Raw genomic sequence first — 24736 nt, forward strand, 5'->3', positions numbered from 1 at the left:
ATTCTGCAAACATTATTCACTTTGATGGACGCTATACTAGTTACAGTGAGACTTGATACAAAGGAAAGACTTAAATATTCAGTACGAAAAAGACAGTCTCAGGCCTTTCTTCTCCCAAAATAATTCAAAGGGATTGGTTACTCTGACTTCTGATGTGTATTTCTACATTTTGTTTGTCTGACTGCTGATGAACTCAAGTTTCAGTGTTCAGGTTCCCACTATGACATTATTACAGCACAACGTGATGGAAAGAGTTTTACTGTCACTGAAGATGGCGAAGCTTAATGCCAATAAATGTAATGTCAGCCTCCCTTATTGCTGGCTGAGGGTACCATGTGAGAAGGCCCCAACAGGATCAACATCTGTATTCTACATGTGTTTTAATATACTAAGAAAGACTGCAGCTTCCCATTAGTTGCATTCAAAAAAAATACTGCTAAAAGAAACCCAGTCCATAATTTAACATATAATTTTGCTTTTACCTTCTGTCCTTTTGGTCCTGTTGCTCCACGTGATCCATCAGGGCCTGTGAGTCCCTGTGGAAGTAAGGTACAAAAAGTTAATGCAAAGGTTACTTAAATGGTTTTTTAATCCCAACAGAAAACATTCTAAAACATAGAAAAATTAACCTATTACATGAGATAAATAAGTAACTGCAGAAGACTTATAACTCATAAGTCTATTTACATATACAGAAGGAGCTGAGATACGACTGTAATTTACATTCAAACACTGCCCCGGTTCAAAGTACTAGCATCTGGTGACTGGCATCAGTTTTGGTGACATGTGTCCTTCAACAATTATTCAGCTAAACTGCAGTTAAACCAAATGTGATCTAAAATTATCTTACTTTCTCCAAATCAGAGAAAATTACTGCAATGCGAGACTGATGAACGTAGTTCATGGCTCAGGTAAAAAGTGACAAATGTCAGTGTTTTCCCTTTCTAATAAATTTCCCATATTTAACAACTGGAAGAAGTGTCAAGACTCTCAAAAGGACAACTGAGCATCCAAAATCACTCAAGGAAGACTGGTGGCCTTTCATAGAAGCCTTCTCACTCCCTTTCTCCCCATATGCATTTCAATGGGATTTTAAAAAGTGAATTTTCAGACTGTCCATAAAAATTATGTATTATTAAAATCACTTTGTACAGACACAGATTTGGGGATTCTGTGTACCTTCACCACACATCAGGCCATATTTAGGTTTAGAGTATTCTCAGGAGACAAGAACTTAATGTCAACTAACCTTAACTAGCCTCAAATAAAATATCGCTCACGGTTTTAAATTCTGTGTCCTATTTTTAAAATAGGGAGTTGTAATCACTTGAAGCCAGGGCTTAGCACTTAGCACTCAGCACTCAGCACTCAGACTTACGAGTCACAGCTACATGGACCAGCTGGAACCTTGGCCGACTAGGCAAACAGTTTTACGGTTTACTGCAAACAGTTGTATCCTGAGAATGGATATAAACTCACTCTTCGAGAGTCATAAAATGATGCAAACTAGTTTCCGGAACCCCATAAAGTCTTCTGTATATCTTTCCTTCTTTTTTATCACTAAAATGCTGAAATACTAATTATTGAGGAAGAAAACATAGGCAGCAGTTCAGCAATAGCATTGGAAGCCATGAAGTTTTTCCCCTTCCTTCTCCTCAGCCATTATTAAAGGACAGAAATCCATATTTCGATCCCTTTTCCCTCAGGCTAGTGGCTTTACCAAAGCAATGCCTGCCATGACCTCAGTCTAAAGGCCACAGTAGTCCACATCACTAGCTACTGTACGCTGTCATTCAGTCCTGAAGGAAATGACACTCCTCAACTTTCTGATGGCCACACAGGGCAATTAGAAATAACTAACAAATGCACATCTCTTGGGGAAGAAGCCGCTACAGGGGCTGCCTCAGCTTATATAAACTAGGACGTTCCATATTGGCCATATCCTCTGAATGAAAAATCAACAAGGCTGCCAGGCTAGGCTTGAGGTTACTCTTCGGACCATACTTGTCAACCCGGCTAAAATCAAAAAGCAATCATGATATTCTAACTGAGAATTCATTCAGAGTTCATTTGGTTCATTTCGTTTTCGACATTTTAATGAGCTTATATGGCTTAGAACTTTCTGGAGAGCCGAAAGAAAAGCCTTGCTTTTATGTTTGTCCAATACTTTCCTTTTCTGGTGCACTTCTTGCGGTTCAGTGTTGACCCAAAGGGTTTTTTTCTCTGCTAATTTGCTTTCTAAAGCTTATACGATCATTATGGGCAATAACTGTGCAGGATTTTTACTCAGTCTATTAAACTCAGCACTGAAATAGTTTTTGAAAGAAAAGCAAGATTTAAAAAGCCAGAACTGCTTCACCAATTAAAAAATAAGAGAAGGTATTATAAATCTAAGACCTTGTTAAAAGTGGAATGCACAGTGGGAGTACAATTAGGTCCTATGTTTTGTCTGCAACTGAAAAAAAAAAGGTTTACCCTTTCAGAATACAGTATTTTAGTGTTATTGTTTCACTCATCCACTAATACCAGGGGACATGCAAGTGCAAACAAATATTAAAAGCTGAGTTTAAAAGGCGAGTTTTAAAAGCTTTGTTTCACAGGATTGTGCTGTTATGAATTCTGGTAAGGAGAACAAAACCATGCCTTAAGTGAAAATTATAGGAGACAATGATTTTTAAAGATATGGTCTACTCATGGTTTTTTGACAGGTAGGAATGGGTTGTGGCCTGCACTGCTCTCAGGAAAAAATAGAAGTTAGTATGAAATCAGTATCTGGCAAGTCCATTTCCTCTTAGAAATTTAGAATTTCAACAGTCTAACTAAAGACAGTTTTAGCTCCTTCTCTACTAAATATCTTTTCAAAAATGGAATAAAAATTAACTTTAATACTATTGTAATCTTCAATAAATGTTAGGCCTGTTAATTTATGTCATTTGTAAAATTCTCTATGCTATTAATTTGCCATGTATCATCTGTGATTTTTACATTTTAAATTATAGAAGTATTCTACTTTTTTTACTTATGCAAACTAAACATCAGTTTGCCTACATCCTGGCCTAATATCTAAGTACTAATGCAACAATTGACTTCACAGCAAGATATGCTTTTAAACACTGGTCTCAAAAGAAATATGGAAAGTTTCCCAAAATGTATGGAGGTGTTTTTGTTGCCACTAATTTATTCAAGAGATATAATCTAACATTCTATCAACAGTAGATGGTCTTGCAGCTTTATTCTTCAGCTGGCTGTATTATTTTCCACAGAGAAAGAAAGATACGCTAGCAGATACAAGCTCTGCAATGGCTGGAGTGGGTTTTTTGGTGTTTTTGTTTTTCTTTTTTTTTTCAGAATAATACATACTGAAATCATAGTTTCTCTCAGAAACACAGTTAAAAATCATTCTTAAGCTTCAATTGAGTAAAAACATATCCATCCATTTTAATAACAGGAGCAGACCTAAACGGTTTTCTGCAATTATAACCTCCAAAGTTCCTCAGTTATACAGTACAGCAAACACACAGGCCTGCATACTACATGTATGTCACCAGAATTTTATTTTAAGGTACTGTGAAGTTGATGTATGTGGTTACTGGTGTAAGCAAACTGCAGTCCTTGGGAGACGGACTCTCATGATCGGAGGTTATAATGTACCATTTCCATTATGATTCTATTACAGCTTGACCAGCTGCTGTAAACATGTCATAACTGAAATATTTAGAAGCAACATAGCTACTTCTTCCAGCTCACTTGGCACGGTTACAGATTTACGAGTATCCTGACTGAACTCATCACGACTGTGGTATGCTACCTCCACGCTGGATCTTCCCATTTCTTCCCTTTTTCTGAGCAACAGACTAATGAGACCTGAAATAATTAAAAAACAACCTCCCTTTCGCCCGTTAAACAGCACCTTGCCCTGCCCCGGCCCTCCCCTCCCCTCCCCCGGCGGTGACCGTTACGGCGGTGACCGTTACGGCCCGGGCGCGCGCCGCCTGCAGCCCCGCCCTCCCCGGTCTCTCCCGCCCTTTGTGGCTGCCCCGCCCGCGGCGCCCCCTTTTGAGCATCAGCGGCGCCCTCGGCCTCGGCGGGTGCTGCCGCCTGGCCCCTTGCTCGGGTCTGCCCTCGCCCCCCTGCCCCTCTCCCCCCAGGGAGCGGGGGGGCGAGCTGAGGCTGCTTCCAGGGGCCTGGAGGCTGCCCCAACCCTGGCAGGTGGGAGCAAGCTGCAGCCTGGGAGAGGGGTGCTGTTAACGGAGTTTTCCCTTTTCTTACTTGTCCTTCACTTACCACCAAGTGCCCTCGCTCGCTTAAAAAAGGGCTTGCTGGGGACGGAGGGTGCTGTGCACGTAGCACCTCACGCAAGCCTGTGGCCAGCAGCATGGCCGCCCCAGGGGTCAGCATGTGCCGCCCTTCGTGGGCTCCTCTGGCACCGCTGCGGCAGCGCCCAACAGCCCAGGCTGTGTTGCTCCTCGGCCGCCTCTGCCTCTCGCACAGAGGCTGTGGAGCCCGGGTGCCTCGGCTGCCTGACCGCCCAGCCCTCAGCCCGGGCTCCCTCCCCATGAGAGAGCACCTTTCAACCTGAAGAAAGCGCCTCTTCCCCCACGCGCGCTGCTGGCCCTCGCTGGAAGTTGTGGGGGAGCCAGAAACCTCAAAAGGAGGACATGCTGCTACAGAAATAGACTAAAACCAAGCGTTTTTCCTAAAAAAAAAAAAAAATCCAGAAAAAGTCAAGTGTACTCACATCAGCTCCTGGCTCTCCGGGCAGGCCAGGGGATCCTGCTTTGCCTGCGTCCCCATCTGGCCCCTGCAGGATTTAAATGGACAGTTAAGTGTGTTTCAGAGGGGGAAGCAGAGACAGCAAGATGAAGAATAAACATGACTTTGTACCTCTGCTCTTGCACGAGGTAAGGCAGAGTAGCCAAAATCACTTACCGGTGGACCTGGGGGGCCATTAGGACCTCTCTCCCCCTAACAAGAAGCGGAAGGGAAGGTGTCAGTCAGAGCAGCAAGGGCCTTTCACGGTCCCTCATGAAAAACACTTATTTACAGATTATCAGGAATAATCCCAAACTGATTCTTATTGTAGGAAATGAAGAAAAAAACCCACATAATCTCTATTATAGACTAATAGGAATGAATAATCTCAAACAGTTCTGACTGGAATTGGGGGAAACTAAAAAGCAGCAACTATCAGGAATAATCCCCCAAATGCTTATCATGCTTTAATGGGGGTGATACTACATAATTGCTTTTGAGATTAGAAATATAAAACCCCTACACCCCATTAAGTCAAATAATCATAGCACATGACCATGATTACATGTAATAAATAATCCTATATTTTCCATGTGGCAGATGATCTGAAATGCCTTTTTCCTTCACCCCACCTCCATCCCCCAGCACCTGAGACAATCTAATTCAAGGCTCCTCAGGGTCAAACGCTGACCGCAAGGACAACACAGGCATAGCAGGAGGCATTTCCTAGGCAGGGCATGGGAAACACTTACATCAATGCCATCAATACCGGGAACTCCTGGTGGCCCTGGGGGGCCTGGGGGGCCCGGTGGACCAGGGGGGCCTCGCTGACAAGGAGTAAAACAAAGAGCAATTAGATCTCGGCAGAGCTGCAGCAACGCAAAAGCGAGTCTGGGGGACCAAGCACCATGAAAGAGGGCTCCTTTGGGTTAGTCGGGGGGTCAACGGCTGATGAGGATCCGTGTCCTTACACCAGCTGTGTCAGGACACACTGGCCCTATCCCATCTTAGCTTTAGCAGCTGGCGACAGCGATGACCTCGCTGGCTGAATAGGGGTAAGGTGTTGAACCCCTCAGCTGCATGCCTGAGCCCCGCAGTGCTGGCCGGAGGCGGGGGGCCAGAGGAGCACCCGTATGGCAGGGCCACGGCAGTGAGGAAGGCGGCTCAGGCTCCCCTCACCCAGGACCTGAAAGCCACGCGATAATGACAGTGTGGCAAAAATAAAAGCAAGAGCTTTGCGAAGCAAGCACTGAAATTCGCTAAGCTATTCTAATTACTCATCCAGACAAAATAAAGGAGACAGTTTTCCTTAAAACATCTTTTTCCCTGCTGCACTGCGTTCACCAGTACAGCACTTTCCCTTTTACCTCAGGATTACATTAATGTCTACAGACGTATTAGTACTCATCTCCTGAGGGAGACATATGAGGAGGCACCGCCTGCTTGCAAAAGCCGAGAGACACGCTTTCTCCACCAGCGGCTTTGCAGGACTCCCGTCCCATAATGGGGGTCTCTGTTCCCCTCGCGATGCCCTGGCCACCCGGCGCGGCCCTCTCAATGGGGCTCTGTGAGTGCTCCAGCACTGTCCCAGCCCCAGACCAGTCTTTCTAAGTCATAGTTCAGCCAGCGATATTTTTAGACAGAGCTAAAGCCCTGCCATCCTCCTGGACGTTGGCGTGGTGCCCCCCAAGGGCAGCCCTGTATAGGAGCGCTCACACAAGGCACCCACCTCCCTCGGCTCAACTTGCCTTTCCCTTATGAAAGGGTCAATGCTGTGTCAGAGTCCAAAACGTAGCTACCACAGAGGAGAAGATGACTGAAAACCCTTCCCTGTGCTGGTGCCAGGGCATGACAGGAAGCTGCCTTCAGTTGCCTGAGGATACTTCACCCAGAGCCTTTCCCTGAGCACAGAGCACTGTCCCTTCCCCCAAACTCACCTCAATTTCCGTCTGGCTTATCTGCAAAGGAGAAAACAGAGCTAAAGTCAGAATAAACTTACTTGAGCCAGGCAAAAGCAAATAATTTGTAGAAAAAGCCCCAGAGGCAGGGGGCCCAGCCCTTGGACATCCCTCGCCATGGTCTAGAAGCTGTTTAGGTGCCTCCTGACACTGAAACCCCCAAGTGTGCCCAGCAGCTGAGAGGTGAGCCCTGCTTCAGGCACCCCTCAGGTCCCTTTATTAATGGCCTTGCAAAGGGTAGTGGGGATTGGAGGAAAGCTGAAGGCTGGGAAGGAGAGTATTGAATGACAGCAGCTCCTTTAACCCTTTGCCCTGCTGCTGTTGCACTGGGCACGTCCTTCGCCTCCTGCCACGGGCTTCCCTCCCCGCAGCTCCCTGGGAGCAGGTAACAGAGGCAGATGCAACGAGATGTCTGCAAAAATCTCTCCTCTCTGCAAGGCACACCTTTTATAAGTCTCTGACCCAAATAGTTAGTAGGAAGAAAAAGTAAGAAAGTCATGGAAGAGTTAAAATGAGGCTGCCGCTGAGGGGGGCTGGATTTCTAAACACACCAAATTCCAGACAGGTATGTTAAAAATAGACATTGCTGGCCATAAGGAAGAAAATGAGACTACTGTTGGCTGCTCGTGCCCCCACAGGGGATACAGACTTCACGGCAGCCCGCTTGTCTGGAGCACAAGGATGAAAACGCCGCTCACCCTGGCTGGAAGCTCACCGCAGCCTTCTCTCTGGGGTCGCAGGGGGTCGCAGTGAATCACCATCCACTGGATTTCAAACTGCCAAAGGAGAGAAAGCTCACATTAATTCAGTGTAAATGTTCAGATTTTGCAAGGTTTTAATAGGAGGAACACTGATCAACTAACGATATCTTTTAAAAGGTGGTTATTTTAAAATAACAGATTCGGCTCTGTGGCTGCCAAGACGCTACGCTTGGCATTAAATGTGAGACTGATCTGCGTCCGCCACTGGGGCTCGCGCCAGAGTGGTCCACTGCCTTCACTCCTCCTTCCCAAAGTCTGTAGGCATTTTAAGGAGGGGGCACAAACCTCTTGTAGGATTTAAGGAGAAAAGTTTTCACAAGCATTCTTTACAGATGTTGTTTATAAGCATAGATTTTTTTTCATGTTATAGTGTAGCGGTGGTGTTATTAAAGGACACACATTCACAGAAAGATTTTGTCCAATTGGATGGTTATGTACGTGAAGAATGGTAGATCTGAGGTCAGAAAGAGATAGTCTAAGTAAGAGGGGTTCAGAAAGCTGGATCATATGTACACTAACAGCAGTCTGCAATTGAACAACATACACCTGTGAGATTTCATATCTACAGATATGGTCATTCAGTACTGGAAAGTGACACAGAATTAAGACAACCTCTTCCCAGAAAAGGCAACCAGGTTTCTCTTGATGTGCTGTACAGATAAAAAATTACATAGCCTCTACTGAAGGTTATTGAATAGCTCAAATACACAGCTTCACATGCATATTCTTTGACATATAATGCATCATGTGGTATTTTAAGTACCAGAAGCATATTATATTGTGCATATTTATTGTATTTAAGTTTTAAAGTCTTGGATTGTTTTTCCCTCCCATCACACAGTGTCAGTTTGGCCCATGATCCCCTGCTGAGTGGCTTATCCAGTGACTTGTCAACTTCACGATAAAATTCAGCAGCATCTACTCCTCTCTTCCCTGTACATGGCTGAGGAGTGGGGTGCAAAGGAGGCTTTTTTTGTGTTGCAACCTGGAGTCCTGGTATGGAAAAGTTTGTAATTCATTTTTCTGAGAAGCTGAAAACAGAAGTGTGTAGTCCAGGGGCTTTCCCTTACTATTTCATTGCTTCTCTGAATCTTGTTTCTTACTCTATCGAGCTAAAGTAACCTCCCACCATCCTTTCCATAGCGTAATGTCTCAGGGCTTCCTGGCTACCTTCTCTCCTCCTTCTAGGATATCTCGCTGCTATCTTCAATCTCAACCTAAAACGCTAATGCAGAAAGCAGGCTGTCCTTCTGACAGGCTTTCCTCTCTGTCAGCTTCCTTCCATTGAGTTAGTTGCATATTGGCTGCTATGGCTACTAAATGCTTTGAGTCTGAAGACCTTCAAGATCTCTGCCAAACACTCTCAAGTTCTTTTTGCTCTCACCTTCCCCATTCGGTGCTGCCACTTTTGAAATCTATCTATCACATCTTTACTGTTCTATTTACTTTGCACTCATCTCAGTTTCCAGAGTACTGGGAATAGAGCACAAAAGAGGTAGTACCAGTCTGTTACCTGACACCACTATGTCAGAGTCAATTCTTTACCTCTTGTATCCAATGCATATTTTAACACCGTCCCATTCCTTAATAATAGGCAGCTGAATATCTTAATATACATATGAAAGAATTGAATGTGTATTATATTTTAATAATGATCACGATGCCACTGAGTAATAAAGTCAAGAAGGGGTGTAGAATCTGAAGCTGAAGATTCATAAGAAGGTGCAAACAGGGGACTGAATGATTCCTAGATGATAACTTTTTTCAGACCATACAACTAGATTTTGATTCCAGAGTCAGGAATCATTACTCATCTCTGAAGCTCACTTGCAGAGGGAAAGAGATCCATTATTGGCTTTAAGGCAGTGTTGATAATCTATTTCTGATTTAAATTGGGGTTGACATGGTTCTAAGTGACAGAATCTCCACTTTTTCTGTTACTAGAAAAATATTACATGAAAATTATATTAAATCATATTGAAATTGAAAAGTCATCCGTTGAGTAGTTAGGAAAGACCAGAATTAAGGTTGACTTTAAAAGCTTAATTTGTACATAATCCAAAATTATGTAATTTCACACTTTTTACCACAGAATCCTTGCTTCATTCACTAGACAGAATCAGCAAGGCTGAGGAAATGGTTCAGATCCTGCAGAAATTGGAATTTTGGGAGTGAATAAGACAAGAGCCATTAGAAAAAGAAGGGATAGTTTTATGGAAAAGACAGATGCCACTGAGTGGACAGTACTCCTGTTTTTGCCTGGTAATTCTTATATAAAGCTGACAAATTATTTAAATGAAAATAGCCACATTTGACGACAATTCTGCATTACCAGGTTTTTTGGATGTCTGAAATGAAATATGTGGGTACAAGTTGTGCAAAAAGGCTGATCAGTAGCAACTGTAACTGAAGTCAACAGTCTTGAGCTCAACTTATGAAGTGATACAAAATCTTTGAGTATTCTGAAAAATGTCTTTTAAGATGTATCACCAGCAGCCAATATCTGCATCAGCAAATTCTGGTAATAGAAAATTATTGCTTCTTTTTTATCTTATTTTGTCTCTTTTTTGGCTTTTATAGTGAGGCGAGAAAAATGAGAGAAGAGAAAATGTTGGGATAGGTTAAACTTTGATGAGTGACTGTGCAAATGCCAATATTCACATCAGAAGAGAAGAGTGCTAGTGAGCACATATACATTTTTAAGTTTGAACCCAGTTTTTGGAGTATGAATGCAATTGGTATTAAAATAGAGTACGATAAATTTAGGAATGAGATTATAAAATATGATTGCTTCCTGCAGGAGGGACTTGAATCACTGAACCAGGGAATCCTTTTAGTGTTTCATATGTTATCTTCCAACAGTCGTGCATGGCCAGTGAGAAAACTGATTGTTTTGTGCTCAGTAAGGGGTTTGAATGGTGAGTATTAAGTAAGGCCTGATTACTCTCGTGAGATTAGGACACAAAAAGGTCCAATTAAGTGAGGCAGGCATCCTATGCAGAAAATTACCTAGCATTATTTATAAAACATTGTACCACAATGTGAATGTGAAAAGAGTTGAAATAGTCTGAACAGCCAGTTTTGATTTGACATTTCTTAGTTCATTGTGTCTGGGTCAGACAACATTAATATATTTTTTTCAAACAATTGTCCCTTTGTAAATTTTTTGCTTTCCACTTTTGCTATTGTTTTGAGGTTGTATAAAACAAAGACTGAGCTGAAAGCTGCTTCACCTTTTAAAATTAAAAGTAAAACCTTTTTGTTGGCAAGGTATTAAGAGGTGACTGGTCTCAGGTTTATTTAGGAAAGATGAGAAAATAGCAAAAAAATCCTAGCCTGGGTATCAAGGTACCTTTCCCCACATTAGCATTTCACAACCATCTTGTTGATTACATTAAGCTGATTCAAAAGATACCACTATTTTGAAGATGTCTCATGCAGATGTTCTATCAATACCAATACAAGTGTTGTTAAGGATGAAATCTAGGTAGGAAGTTCTCAGAAATGAACCTCAAAAAATCTGAGGTAATCATAAAGCAGAATTACGAAAATGAAATCCCTTTAATGGTATTTAAGACCCACAGATTAGTATTTTTGACATCCATTTTCCAAGACTCCTACAGGATTTCAGTTTCATTTTAATTTCTGAATGCATATAGATAATTAGATTAGTTATGTCTATCTGTTCATGGTCTTGTCTTCCTAACTTTGACAGAAATGCCCTTAAATGCCCACAGTTTTGCATATCACAGCAGCAGAGTTGTCTTATTAGTGCTTTAAAAGACCTGAGGGAGATGAAGGCTAAGGTGAGATTTAAGATGCCTAAATATCTAGACTAATACTTGCAGTATAGCAGCAGAAATCACAGTGAGGCATTCAATTGTACCATAGGCTCTAAGGAAACCTATGACACTCTTTTGGGGTAAATCAGAGCACATATGTGGCTCGCTGCTGGGAGAGCGGCTCCCTGTCCCTCCCTCCGTTATTGCTGCCGTGGGGATGATTCGGGGAAAGGCATTCCTTCAGGGGGAGTGCAGTTCAGCAGATCAATTTTCAGGTGAAGGTCTTCTATAACATTTCATCAACAGTATCTATGTTTGGTCTGAGGGAAGTCTGCTATCTACTGTTCGTACATTTATTCGTAAGCGACCAAGAACAAACTACATATATTTAAACATATCTCATTCTAGAGGCTTTTTAAACATGTTTTATCCATCTTCCTACCTCTCTCTAACAGCTTTTTAAAGCTTCACTTTCCTTATGTCTTTTTCAGAGCCCTAGAGCAGTACAGCAAATTCTGGTGTTATTTGGCCTTCCATAGGTCACATTCAAGAGGCTGGACCTCTTGAATATGAGAATTCATAGCATGAAAAAAAAACCTAAGACATGAAGGTGGAATTTTTTACAATGGCATAATCTAAGCCATAGTGTAAATTAATTGCTGTTCAGCAAATGCGAATAAGAAGCTTCCTCTTAGATATTACAAATCATCCAGCCACAAAAGTTAGCAGCATTAAATATCAATTAAATAATGACCGAGGATCAATTCTAGCAGTGTTCAGCATCTCTTATGAGCAAATCAGGGTAGTGCCTCTGAAGTCAGGGGAGCTAAGGCAATTTACATAATCTCTCAGCATTTGATATTGGAGCAATAAGACATGAAAGTTCTTACCTTTTTATAATAAACATGTGGCACAGGAATTTCTTTTTCATTTTGAAATTACAATATGTCTTGTCTTGCCTAGTCTTTATAGTGGATTATTTGAATCACTTTTAGATAAAAAAGAACTACTTTCTTTTTTATCTAAAAAGCATAAAATGCAGCAGTAAACCTGTATGAAATGTTGCCCTCTATAAAACATTCCAGAAATCCTGGAATAAATCCTCGTAAAGGCTCAAAGGCAAGCTTCAGTTCCTAATGGAACTCGTCTATTACTCTCTGAGGCAATCATAGCAACAACAAGCAGTAAAGAACCTCTTTTAAAATGACACATTTTATAGTGCACCTATAAGAAGTTGACCTATTCTGCAAGATAAATAGAGCACTCACAGAATACTGGGAAAAAAAAAGAATAGGAAGCACAGAATTTATGTCCTTTAAAATTATACCACTGGAAGTAATATAGTTTAACTATGCATGGAAATAAATTAGAGAATGTGCCTAGGACATGCTAAATAACCAAGACTAATGAGATGTTTAAACTGAATATAGTCAAGTGAGTTAAAGAATAAGCCTAAAAAATCCTCAACAATAGAGTTATTCACTCTGTTTAAGGAGAATCCAAAAAGAGAGACTAAAAGATAGACTTGTGCAATATAAACAGCCATTTTAAAATAAGTAGCTCATCAAATTGTGTATTTTCTTCATTATGTTTTCAGAGCACGTGGTCTTCCTAACCTACGTCTTTGTAAGATCAGGTTGCAGAATATCATTGTCAATTTTGACATGAAAATACAGGCCGTGCAATTTATTCTAGTGCGTCCTGTGTCACCCCCACTGTTTTGGCTGGGTTAAAGCATACTTCTGAACATGCAGGCTTAGTTTAAAAATTTCATATGAGGCTTACCTACTTCCTTTCCTGATAATTTGTTCCAATTCTTCATTATTCTTTTTGTTGAACAGTGTGCACCATATGCCTGTTTTAAGACTTGCCATTTGCAAAGATTTGAGCTTTCTCATAAAGTACACTAAATCTTACTGAATTTTTCTGTAGATACCCTAAAGACGTAAACAAATACTTTGACTGATAACTGATGAATTATAAAAATGATTTAATTCTATTTTGTTCTTTCGTCTTTGAAGGAGGTTATCCCCTGATCTGAGGTAGCTTTACACTGTTGCTTAATGACATAAGTGCTTAAACATAGATGAGGCAGAACTTCATGCTCAAGTTCAACATTTAGCTATTTAAAACCTTCTTCTAACTACTTCAGTACCTAGAATCCACATATGCCTTTTTTTTCACCAGTACAGTGCCATAGTCACCTAAATTGCTGCTGCTACACGTGCCCGGAAGCTGCCACCTGGAGCAGAGTTAGTAGTTACATCTTACTTAAGCCTTACCAACACGCTCGACTAAAAACCCTAAAAACACCCTCAAACTAAATACCCCTACAAGCTGTGTGAAGGGCCAAGCCTAATAGGTTTGCCTTATTTGTACACCTTACTGAAAAGGGTAAGTCTGTGCAGAAAATAGTGACTTTTTTACTCAAAACATATTAGTAGAGGAAGGAGGATAAAATTTCAAAATTCATCTGCTACTTTTTCTGACCTTTTTAATCTTAGCCAAAAGATCAGCCAGAACACCAACACAGAATGGGGAGAAATCTAAGTTCTAAGCCAGAGTGACCCTAAAATCGCTTCTCTCTCCTAGTTTGTAGGCTGCCGCTTCTATTCATTACTTCAAGAGGGAATAGAACCCTCTCGTTTTTCAGAAGGATGACTGTGTGTCTAACCTGAGGGCACGGTTTGCTATAACAGTATGAATTAGGTGTTTTACTAGTATTACCTTGATACTTATGCCTCTCTATGCATTCAAACTGTTTAATCTAAATATCTTTCCAAAGAGGAATGCAATATTTGAGTAGAAATTCGTACATCTGTAAAACAGGCATAAAATTTATATTTGCATTATCCCATCCATCTATTCATCCACCAGTATTCCTCAGATCAGACAACAAAGCTAAAATACGTATGCTAATCATTATATGATTATCAACTGCAACGTTACTTTTGAATGATATTTTAAAAGATTAACTTTTATTTTCAATAGAATTAATGTAACTTAATGTTTCCTAATCAACATCTATAGCAACATTCTGGATGGCCACTTTCAGACACCTGTGGCAGCTTTCTGTCACCATTTTCAAGTAGAACTAATTTCAGTACAATCCAGTTAGCTATACATACAAAAGTGACGTCATACAAAATATTTCTTATCCTGCAAAATTTGTCCTCTGAAGTTTATACAATACTAATTGTCCCATGGCCACATTTTTGGCAAATCATATGGAATACAGTTAATGCAAGATTATATCTTTCTTCACTTTGCTCATTTTACTTCAAAACTGATTTCTCTTTTGCTATTCAACCCATTCAGAAATAACTACCTAATACCCTATACTCTTATCATTCATATTATGTGTTCCCAACACACTTAAAGGGGATTCTTGGAAAATGAACAAGACAATATATGGAATTTTGCAATGTTTTGTACAATTTTTTTCTACTATGTTTTTAAACTGTTTCCTTTCAATCTACAAAATAAATTCAGAAATAGCCTTCACAAAGTCTTAAATGTTATTTAGTTCTACCATGGGACAAAATTCTGACATTATTCAACATAAAGAGCAATATGACTCATTAGCTAAGAAAACACTACCTGTGAAAACACTTTCAGAGATGTCTAAAGACAAAACGCAAATGTGACAGCTCAAAATTGTTTTCTCTCAGAAATTATAGGTATGTCACTTTATCTGTATGCATTTTATATTAATCGCTCATCTCTAAAACTAAATCAGATAATCAAAGAATAAAATCCCTGAGGATTTTGATATTCAGTTTTCTTAGTGGAAGGGCACAAAAGCATTCAACATTTACCATATGTCGCCCCCAATGACACTTTCCCCATCAAAGCAACTCTCCTTGCACTGTGGTAGCGTGAAGAGGATACTTTTAGTAGTAAATGCACTCAATGGATGTAAAAGTAGCATTTCCCTACCTACCTCTTACCATGCAGAACGAAAGAGCCCTCCATAGTGAGTCTAGGTATCCTCTACAATGCATAGAGAAAGTTAGATATTTAGAAAGGGACAGAAGCCAGGATATGGGAGTGCGGTTTCCTGAGCTGACCAGGAGAAGGTATCACGGTGGTAGGTGAGATTTATGTCTCAGATCTGCCGTTTAGCGGATTGGATCTAGCATCTAATTCTACACTTAGTCCTGATAAGTTTCATAAGCAAGAACACTTTAAGAGTTGGTTGTCTGCTCCAGGTCAACCTTTTTGGAAAAAAGTTAAGACTAATCAAGGAGGAAGTGCCGCAGTCAACATTGTCATACCTGGTAGTACAACGATTAGAACAATCTTCTGAGGATAATCTCTGATTTTGAGCTGAGATTTAAATTTGGGTCTCTTACTTCTTATGTGAGCATCCGAGTAGATAAAAAAAATACTCTATCAATCAATCCCTCCTACTGGAGATATTCACATTTTATTAACTATTTAAAAATATTTGTTGTGCCAGAGACAGCGTTAATCATCTAGCTGATGGCTAGTGGACACATATGAGAGAGAGGTCTGAGATCTTGCTCAGTCTTTGCTCTGTCTTTAGTGTGAGGTACAGATCACAAGTCCATGTTCTGAGACCTTCTTCTGGATAAAGCTCCATATACAAGATAAGGAAGGGAATACCCAACCAACAAATCCAAACAGAGCAGAATCTAGTGATAGAAATGTGGATGTCTGAGAGACTTCACTGCTGAAACTTAGACGTAAGCAGGATCATCTCTTGCCTTACACAGTTTATATATGTGCAAAATTTAAAAAGCAAAGCTAGTACTTACCTGCCAAAGGATTTATTTTCTTCCATTTCTGCTTTCAGAAAAGATTTGAAGATGCATTCCACAAAAAAAAAAAAATGATAACATGTAAAGTTCCTATAAAGCCCTTTTTGCAGTAATGTAAGATTTTGAAACTTACCGGAACTGAAATTTGAGGATTATTTTTAAGTTTTCCAAGCACAGAGAAGCCATCCATGCTGATTTTCCCCTTTGGTTTTATGTTTAAAGATTCTATTTTAATACAGTCAATAAAAAGTGTGACACTGTTTGCTTCCACACTTATCATAAGTTTGTGCCATTGGGCATCAAACAAGAAAGGCAAATGCAAAAATGATGCAGTTTGGAGGCTTCCATCCAGTCCTTTGTAAGAAAACTCAACACTTTTTGTTGGACCATTAAGATTCACTCCAACTTGTTCTTTTCCTGAAGAATCCTGAATCTGCCAAATAGTCCAGTATTTCTGAAGTGTGGCCCCACTCATGCGAAAAGTAGTTAGAAAGGAATATTCGTCAGGCAATCCGTTGGCATATATAGCACTGTGTAAGATTCAAAATACAATAAATTTATTATATATTTGTTCTGAAAAGCTTTATATACCAGCAAAGAGTAATGAGAATCAATTGCTCAGAGGAACCATGCTTCAACCACGCTTATCTATGCTCTTCTGTATGAAGAGTGCTGGAATGGGATAACCTTTTAAGTCATTAGTGTTGCTCTTCGTTTGGCAAGAGGAGCTGGTTCAGAAACATGGATTCTTCCTACATTATGCAATATTTATGAGGACCCTTTCTAACTGTAATGGATCAAGCAACAGCAGACTAGCACTTTACATTTAAAAAGTGTATCCTACAACTGTGCCATTTATTACTATTAGACTTACAAAATCAGTCAACTTAGCGTGACTTATAATTGACAAGGTATGTGGTCAATGTAGAACTGTTTTATTTTTGAAGACATAAGAACACATTTTGCAAACACATTTACTTGTTCAGCCTAAGAATAACCATTTTGTTAATGTATTAGCTACCACTTCAGTGGAAACAAATAATTCCTTTGACAACTGTATACGTAGTAAGAACCTGCACTTAAAAATGTATTATATCCCAAGCAGCAGGGAACAGATTTGCTACACTTAAAATTTTTAATTGCTTTGCAAGTCCTATAACATATGCATTTTGGAAACAAAAATAAAGAAGCACTATATGCTGTATCACTGTCTAAATTCATGATGTGAATTTATCTCAAATGTGTCAGTGAATCCAGCACAGTATTTAAAAAATACGCTTTTTCACGCTCGATGGATAGTAAAATTGTAGTGTCATAATCCAATTGACTGAATACATTATTTGTCATCTACACACATTTAGGACAAAGTTTTTAAAAAGTTATTTTCTTAAGTATGGAGACGTGCAGAGCCGTTTTATGGCTGGCATTCATTAGAACAACTTCTTATGGCAAGTAGGCATTTCGAACAAAGACTATTTTTGAATGGCAGATCAATCCTTTACCAGCAGGAATTTAGCCATTAATGAACCTCTATATGCTGAATGACTACTTATTTAGTTGTGTCCCAGGCTGTAGTGCAGTCATATTCCAGCAGGAGACAGCATAGCCTCAGCAAGATTTCAGCAAAAGGCAAAGCCTGGCAGCAGCAGCAGCAGCTTCACTTACCTAATAAACCAAACCGCACTGCTAGTGCTTCTCCTCCTCTCCCATGACCCTGCAGTTTGTCATGTACCTCAGCTGCAGGGAAAGCGGGCGGCTGAGGTAGGGAGTGTCTGAGCGGAAGATACCTCATTACACAAGGAGCAGAGGCAAATGAAGGTGGGAGAGGGGGTTCCTTGCCAGTATCTTTAAAAAGCACGCAATTTGTTATGACTTGTGAAGTCTCTGTTGACAGAGCAGTCTGTCCCAGCTGGCCTTGTGATATAATATTTTATCTAACTGGTGATGTTCTCTCATTGTTCTGTTTTTATTTGCATCTTGCCATCTTGAATGCAAATGTTAATGTCTGGGCATTTTACCTTTCCTCCTATTTTGAGTCCTTTCCACTATTTACTACTCTCCACTATCCTTCCTCCTGTTAGGCTTCCAGCTCAGACAACATATTTATACTTTCTGTCCTGCTCCAGGAGCATACTCTCTCTCTCCATTCAGACGTATTCAGACTCTTGCTAAGGTCCTGAACCAGCTCGGCATGTCTTTTATGGAACTCTATTTTCCTCTTCCTCTATAATCTCTCTTAAACAAGTATTTCAATCTCCTCTTCTGCTGCTAAATCCTCAGCTCATCTCATTTCTCATTTCTCTCTTCAGTTACTAAATCCCACAGTTCTTGCACAAGAGCTGTTTTCACTAGTATCCTATCCAAGATGTTATTGCTAGGTTATTTTCTAGCTAGCCTCCACGTGACATTCCCTCTATATCAGCTTGAGTGGCTCTAGAGGATCTGATATGCCACCTCCTATAGCTAAAGGCAGTATTACTAATGACAGATCTTTAGAGGAAAGAATTTCATGCTTCTTCACTGAAAATTTTGCTGTCATGGCAATACTGGTTAAAATATCACACACATTCTCACCCCACTCCAGCTGGCATAACTGCATTGGCCAAAAAAAAAAAAACAACAACCCCTAGGTAAACACAGTTGCACTTTTTTAGTTGGAAGGTTGTTTATACCAGATTGGCAAAACTATTCTTTGCACTGTATTTAACTATATCATCAGTCCTTTAGAAGCCATCGTATGGGCCCTCCTTCTTCTTCGGAAGTTAAAATAGAAAAGAAATATGTTAACTTTTTCAAGTGCTGCACAAAGCAGAGAAGTTGTATACCTTTTCTGACACGCGTAAGCAAAAGCTGAATTATAAGAAATATGTATAGAATAGTAAAGAGAAAAAGTCAGTATATAAACATGCACATGATTAAATATTCATATTTAAAGAAAGTTTTTAATAAGCAACCAGAAGGGCTGCTGCCTTTAGACTAAAGTTGAAGTATCAGTAATGTGATTCAACATTATTAAACATAGTGGGACCTAGCAACAGAAAGATATTCTGCAGAGGAGTGTTATTCTGCAAGACTTATACATATAATTCCTTAAGTAGAGCAGAGACAAATTCTCATCTCACTTACTATAACAGTAATGAAAAGCAATTCCATTGGCTTCAGTGATATCAGTATGCATTTTTTCCCAAAGCCTATGATCTTTATACAGGCAAAAGCCTACTGAAGTCAGCAGCTTAAAATGCTAAATAATTAGAAACTGTAGAAAGCTTATAATGATATTTAAATAAACAATCACATAGAAGGTCTTCCTCCATCTCTCTGTAAAGTTAAGAGTTCTGGATTCTGTAATCCTCTTCAAAAGCTGATAATGATACAAGCATTTAAGTAATTTAAGTAAATTGTTTTAACGTATATGTTTCTGATTACAATATTATGGAAGGCAATCAAGTAATTTTAAACCCTGAATCAGGCATATAAGCAAAGGAAAAATTAATCTGTAAAAATATTTTAAATACACAGGCCAAATCCTGCACACACTTATTTCCTACCCGGTTAAAATTGCCAAGGATACAAGCCATCAGATAATTTTATTTTTGCATCTTCAATTTATAAGATATCAGTGTAATCCTGCCTTCCTTATCTATCCAGAACTAGTCTTAACTGCTTTGAGTTGAAAAGAGTGAAAGATCTGCTCGGTATTTTTATTAGCTACTTGAGTCCTTGCTTAATTTTTTTCAGTAGTTATTTTTTTTGTTCTTCTCCTGGAAACGTTTGTAAATCAGCTAAGAAAATTCTGAAACAACAGTGTTTTCTTTTAATTTTTTTCATAAATTCATAAGAGTCTTATTCATCCCATAACTTTAGTGTATGCCAATTTTTTTCCCAAGATTTCAAAGCAAAATCTTACCAACACAGGCAGTGAAAACCCTGAATAGTCCAATTGACTTCAGGATTCTTTAAGAGCAGCAGCATATTTTAAAAGGTTAGCTGTGTACTGATTTAAATATTACAAAATGACCTGTTATTATAAATCCATTTCTTTAAGAATTAATATCTTACTGGGCTCCATTGTCCACACTGATAACTTAATCCTTACTAAATGAAGGTTTTAAAATGTAAATACAATCTACTGGAGATATCTGTTGAAATTCCTCTGGCCAGTCTCATGATAATGCATTTTTATATAGCCCTATGTTCCTTGGCTCAAGCTAGAGACATCGGTATCGTCATCTCCTGAAGCCACCCAGAGTCACAGCTAACCTCACAGGCACAATCTGGGAGCCTTCAAATAAGCAGTAACAGTACAGAACCACCTTTTTGAAAGAAATTGTCCTAAGTCATTAGCCAGAAATAATTTGCTAGGACTCACTAGGCTCAGCTGGTCTTTGTTCTTCAGAAACATCCAGTTCTGAGCTAGCTAATTATTACTGTTATGAGCTGATTAACTTCTTAGCTGCATTTTGTCTTTTCCATTACAGTGTCTCATCAATATCAATCGAGCAGTACTGCACAGGACATCTTTCTTGTAATGCAAAAGGAAAAGCAACTGAAGAACTTTGGTGGCTGGGTGCAGAAAGTCAGACCTTCAGGCATATGCATTTGAAGATCATTACTCCATAGAAAAGCATAATTCCCCCCCAAAAATCAGGAAAATCAGGAAATCAGCCTATGAAATTCTTCTGTGGATATTCCAGAACTCCTGATAAAGCTTTATGAAGTTCCTATTTTCATGTTAAAATTTCCTATCACGAAATGTTTACTTGTCATGTCACCTGTTAAAGTGGTCCATACTATGCCACAACCCTGAATATAAATGCTGTTCAAAAGGCACCTGGAATTTTTATATTGTTTCTACTGAGATGAGAATGCAGGTAAAGAGATATCATTTCTAGGTTCATAGGCTACCTTCATACTACTAAACTAAATGTGCCCAGGACTGTTCTTTGATACTAAGTTTCACTGGCATGAAAAACTTTAAACCCTCTTACTTTCAAAACACATTGAACTTACGAAAACTGCTTACTGGGAATGGCCCACGGCCTGCACTAACTCTCAAGCTGTGCTCAGGAATTTAGAAGGGTGCTAAGCACTCTGGGCCAAAACCATGCCGATAATCTTGTATAATAACTTAACAGTGTAGATGATCAAGTCTGAAGACCCTAGAATGTCACCTGGCATTAATTTATCCATACAGGTGTAGACAGAGGGTGCACATTGCGACACAACACTTTCAGTGCAATTCCTCCTTGTGGGGTCAAGGCATTAAGATTCCATCCACTACACAAAGGTGGGCTCTTCCCCCACCTAACAAATGTATAATCAACGTATTCCCATGTGCTAATATATTTTCAAAGCTTTCAGTTAAAAAGCAATGCAATTATTTTCCCAGATTTACAGTATTCCTTTTGCCCTTGCTAACTAGTGGATTTCTGCAATAGATTATTAGACTAAATTGAGAAATGGCAGGCTCAGTATATCAGAGACAATTGGTATGAGTCATGACAGTTTCATGGGGTTTTATTACACTGAAGAAAGAACATTGTGTTGATTCTTCAGCAGATTTTATACTAGAAGACCAATGGAAATGTATTTAGATGATGGGAGAAGCTTAAGTCAAGATTTGTAGACAATCACTTTTGTCCATTCCTTTTGACCAGTGGCTCTGGCTTACCTAGGTTATACTTCTGGACCTTGGGAAGTGTACTAACCAGCAAAAAGACCAAGCTACAATTTAGTAGTTTTTTAAGGAAGCTATGTGGAAAAAATGCATAAGCTATTCCTGCTTTATTCAGCAGAAGCTGAATAAATATGCTGAGCCATGCCCATCTAATTGATGTGTCACTCCAATGTCCTAGCCACTGCAACGTTTACTAGTCTGGGCTAGTGTAATGACCATAAGCTAGCTAAAAATTATTCTGCTATTCCTGATAACCACTGGCAGAACAGTGAGGATCAGGCCTTCTGTGCTGATAATTTAACTGGCTGGCTTGCCATTTCAGCGCACACACCCACCTCACAACCCTCGAGTGCCTTATGCCAGGAATTCTACTTCATAAGGGAGAGCAGTCCTTATTTCGTAGGGCAAAGGACTACCATTTCCGTGGCCAGCTGGCTCCCTGGTGCTGATACTGCTGCTCCATGAAGAAGGTATGGGAGGGGAGGTCAGCAGTGGAGCGGGGTCAGAGCCTCCTGTTGGCTGACACCTTGGCTGAGGACCCCTCCCCAGGTGCTCCTCTAGCACTTGTGCCTCCATGACTTTCCTCTTTCAGCGTGGGAAACGGTGGTGTCTGGGTATTACAGGCATACCCAGATTTTGCCTCAGCACCAGAAGGTCGTACACGGGGGCTGTGGTCTCCAGGGAGTGTGGCTTACAGCGCCGCGGGCATACCCGCGCCCCGCGGAGCCCCGCAGAGCCGGCGGCGGGGTGGCGTTTCAGCACCGCGGGCGCGAACAGCTCCGCGGCGCGGTGCGGGGGCGCCGTGGGAGCGCAGCACAGCCCCACGCGCGCGGGCGGATTGAGGGAAAGGCCAGCAGGGCTCCCGGCGGCTGCACGGCTCAGCTCTGACAGAGCCAGGGTTACGCCAATGCCCTCGCGGATGCTCTCGCGTTTGGGGCACTCTGCGTAACTCTCTACGTCCTCTAATGCTCCTCGGGCATTTAATCACTACAAATTCATACCAGTAAAATCTACCCACTGTAATACATTATAGAAATTATATAGAGGTGTTTGAGAATTTTTTTAAAGATTTTTATTGGAACTGGTGCTAGGCTAAGGTGGGCCTCTCCTGTACTGCTAGCCTTAGTTACTTACTACCAAACTCACTCCTTCTGAGCTTAGTGAGAGGTGCACACTATAAAATAACACTGGAGCAGAGCAGCACGATCAGGCTCAAAGACAGAGCAGCAGCACATCAACTGCACTAAGCCAATGTTAGGACTCAAGGCTTAACCCATTCCCAAAAACAAGACACTGCTCAAGTGCAGGTGGCTTTTTAGTTTGAGCTAGGGCCAGATTTCAGTTATACTGTGAGCTAGCATTGCAGTGGAACAGCACAAAGCTGCCTGGAGGTAGCACTCTAGTGTTTTGAATGCAATGAATTCATGATACTACGGCATCACACCAAGCCAAGAAGGCCGATGCTGGTAGTCAGCTCAGATACCATAGCATATTGACACCAGCTTGGTCGGAGATAACTTGTGTCTATCTAGCATGTATCTCCCTAGAGCCATTTACAACAGTGTATCTAAGTGACCTGAGGGAGCTTTCATAAAAATTAAAACGTTACTGCATTGATAGCTCGGACCCTTTCTGAGCTAAGAAACAAGAGCTGGGAATCTGAGAATCTCCTGTTTTTAATGAAATGAAGATCCCATTTACTCTCTGTAGTTGAATTCACCTTTATACACCAGCAGCCCTAATTTGCCACCGTAAAGGAAAGTAGCCATGAGGCCAGCGTAACCAGACAGCTGAGCCTTAAACTAACGACTTAACCTAATAGCCAAGAAGGTAACAACCAGGGAGGACTAGAACCAGATAGACTTATCAGTGGTAGTCGGAGTATGACAGAAACACCGTGCACTCTGATAATCCCCAGTTGAAACAGTAGTCTAATTAGGGGCCTTGCCACTTCATTGCTAATTAAAAGTATTCATACTTACAGAAGGCACTGGACCAGAATCCAGACTTGCCCGAATTTGGCAAAAACATCTCTACTCTGCTGTACTGTCTCTATTCCTTCACCAGCATCAATAGTCTGGCCCATTAAGCACAAACACAATTAGATTCCTAAATCCTGGCTCTTACTGCAATTTGCCTGTGACAAGCTAAATAATAGCTTTCATCTTCTACAGATTAAGTAAGTTGAAATCATCCAGGAACACACAGGTACCAACTATCCAAAAAGTATAAATAATCTACCATATAATCAATCAGCTTTTATCCTTCCTTGCCCTGCAGTCCTTACATGAGCAGAAAGATCTTTTTGTTTCAGTGTCTTAAGAAAACTTCCCTCGTTTTTCCTCCTGTTTTTTGCCTCCCGGTCACTTTTTCAGTCATCCGTGACTCCTGGCATCTGTCCCTAGAGGTGATTCCCTTTCTTTCAGCAAATCTCCAGACATCCTGAGCAATACCATCAGTAGATGAAAGTGGAATTCCCTCAAATTGCTATTACAGAATCAGGTCTAGTCTGGTGATGTCAATGGAAAAAAAAAAAAAATTGGACCAATTTTTCCTGTTCCAAGAGCTGCACAAACTAGGAGATCCAGATGGGGATACAAGCTATACCTTAAATAATAATATGTCAAAATGTATATATTTTCAAGTCAAACAACAGAAGGCATTACCTGGTTGGGATCCTGAAGTCTACATTAGGTCCCAGTTTATAAGCCACTTGTAGAGCAGTGGAGCCCACTATTCTCTGGACAATTCCTCTGGAAGCAGCTTTTTCTATTTGGAACTGAGAAATCAGGTCAAAACCTACAGGAACAAAAATGCATATCCAGAATGTAACTTATTGTACTTTAATTAGAAAATTCTGCAATGGCAGAGCTGAATATAACCTGATAAAGTTTCTGAACAGCAGCTTTTTCCTGAAAAAGTCAGTATGCTACTTGCCTGGTAAGTCATCCTGGCCAATCCTGATTGTTGGGCAGAGATCAGTTCTCTGACCGGAACCCAGAATGACTGGCAGTCCTGCAAA

General features: G+C 40.5%; 1 protein-coding gene across 1 annotated transcript in view; it reads right to left on the minus strand.

The window, feature by feature from the left end:
- Positions 1 to 24736, minus strand: part of COL9A1 (collagen type IX alpha 1 chain) — a 71226-nt gene that overhangs the window by 44532 nt on the left and 1958 nt on the right. The window contains exons 3-11 of the mRNA XM_009689149.2: positions 24652 to 24729; positions 24381 to 24513; positions 16171 to 16567; positions 7409 to 7486; positions 6690 to 6710; positions 5505 to 5579; positions 4930 to 4965; positions 4739 to 4801; positions 483 to 536 (exon numbers count right to left, since the gene is read on the minus strand). Of these exons, the coding sequence (XP_009687444.1) occupies positions 483 to 536; positions 4739 to 4801; positions 4930 to 4965; positions 5505 to 5579; positions 6690 to 6710; positions 7409 to 7486; positions 16171 to 16567; positions 24381 to 24513; positions 24652 to 24729 (935 nt within the window). The remainder of the gene's footprint in view (positions 1 to 482; positions 537 to 4738; positions 4802 to 4929; positions 4966 to 5504; positions 5580 to 6689; positions 6711 to 7408; positions 7487 to 16170; positions 16568 to 24380; positions 24514 to 24651; positions 24730 to 24736) is intronic.

Source organism: Struthio camelus, chromosome 3 (genome assembly GCF_040807025.1).
Source record: "Struthio camelus isolate bStrCam1 chromosome 3, bStrCam1.hap1, whole genome shotgun sequence".
NCBI classification, from domain to species: domain Eukaryota; kingdom Metazoa; phylum Chordata; class Aves; order Struthioniformes; family Struthionidae; genus Struthio; species Struthio camelus.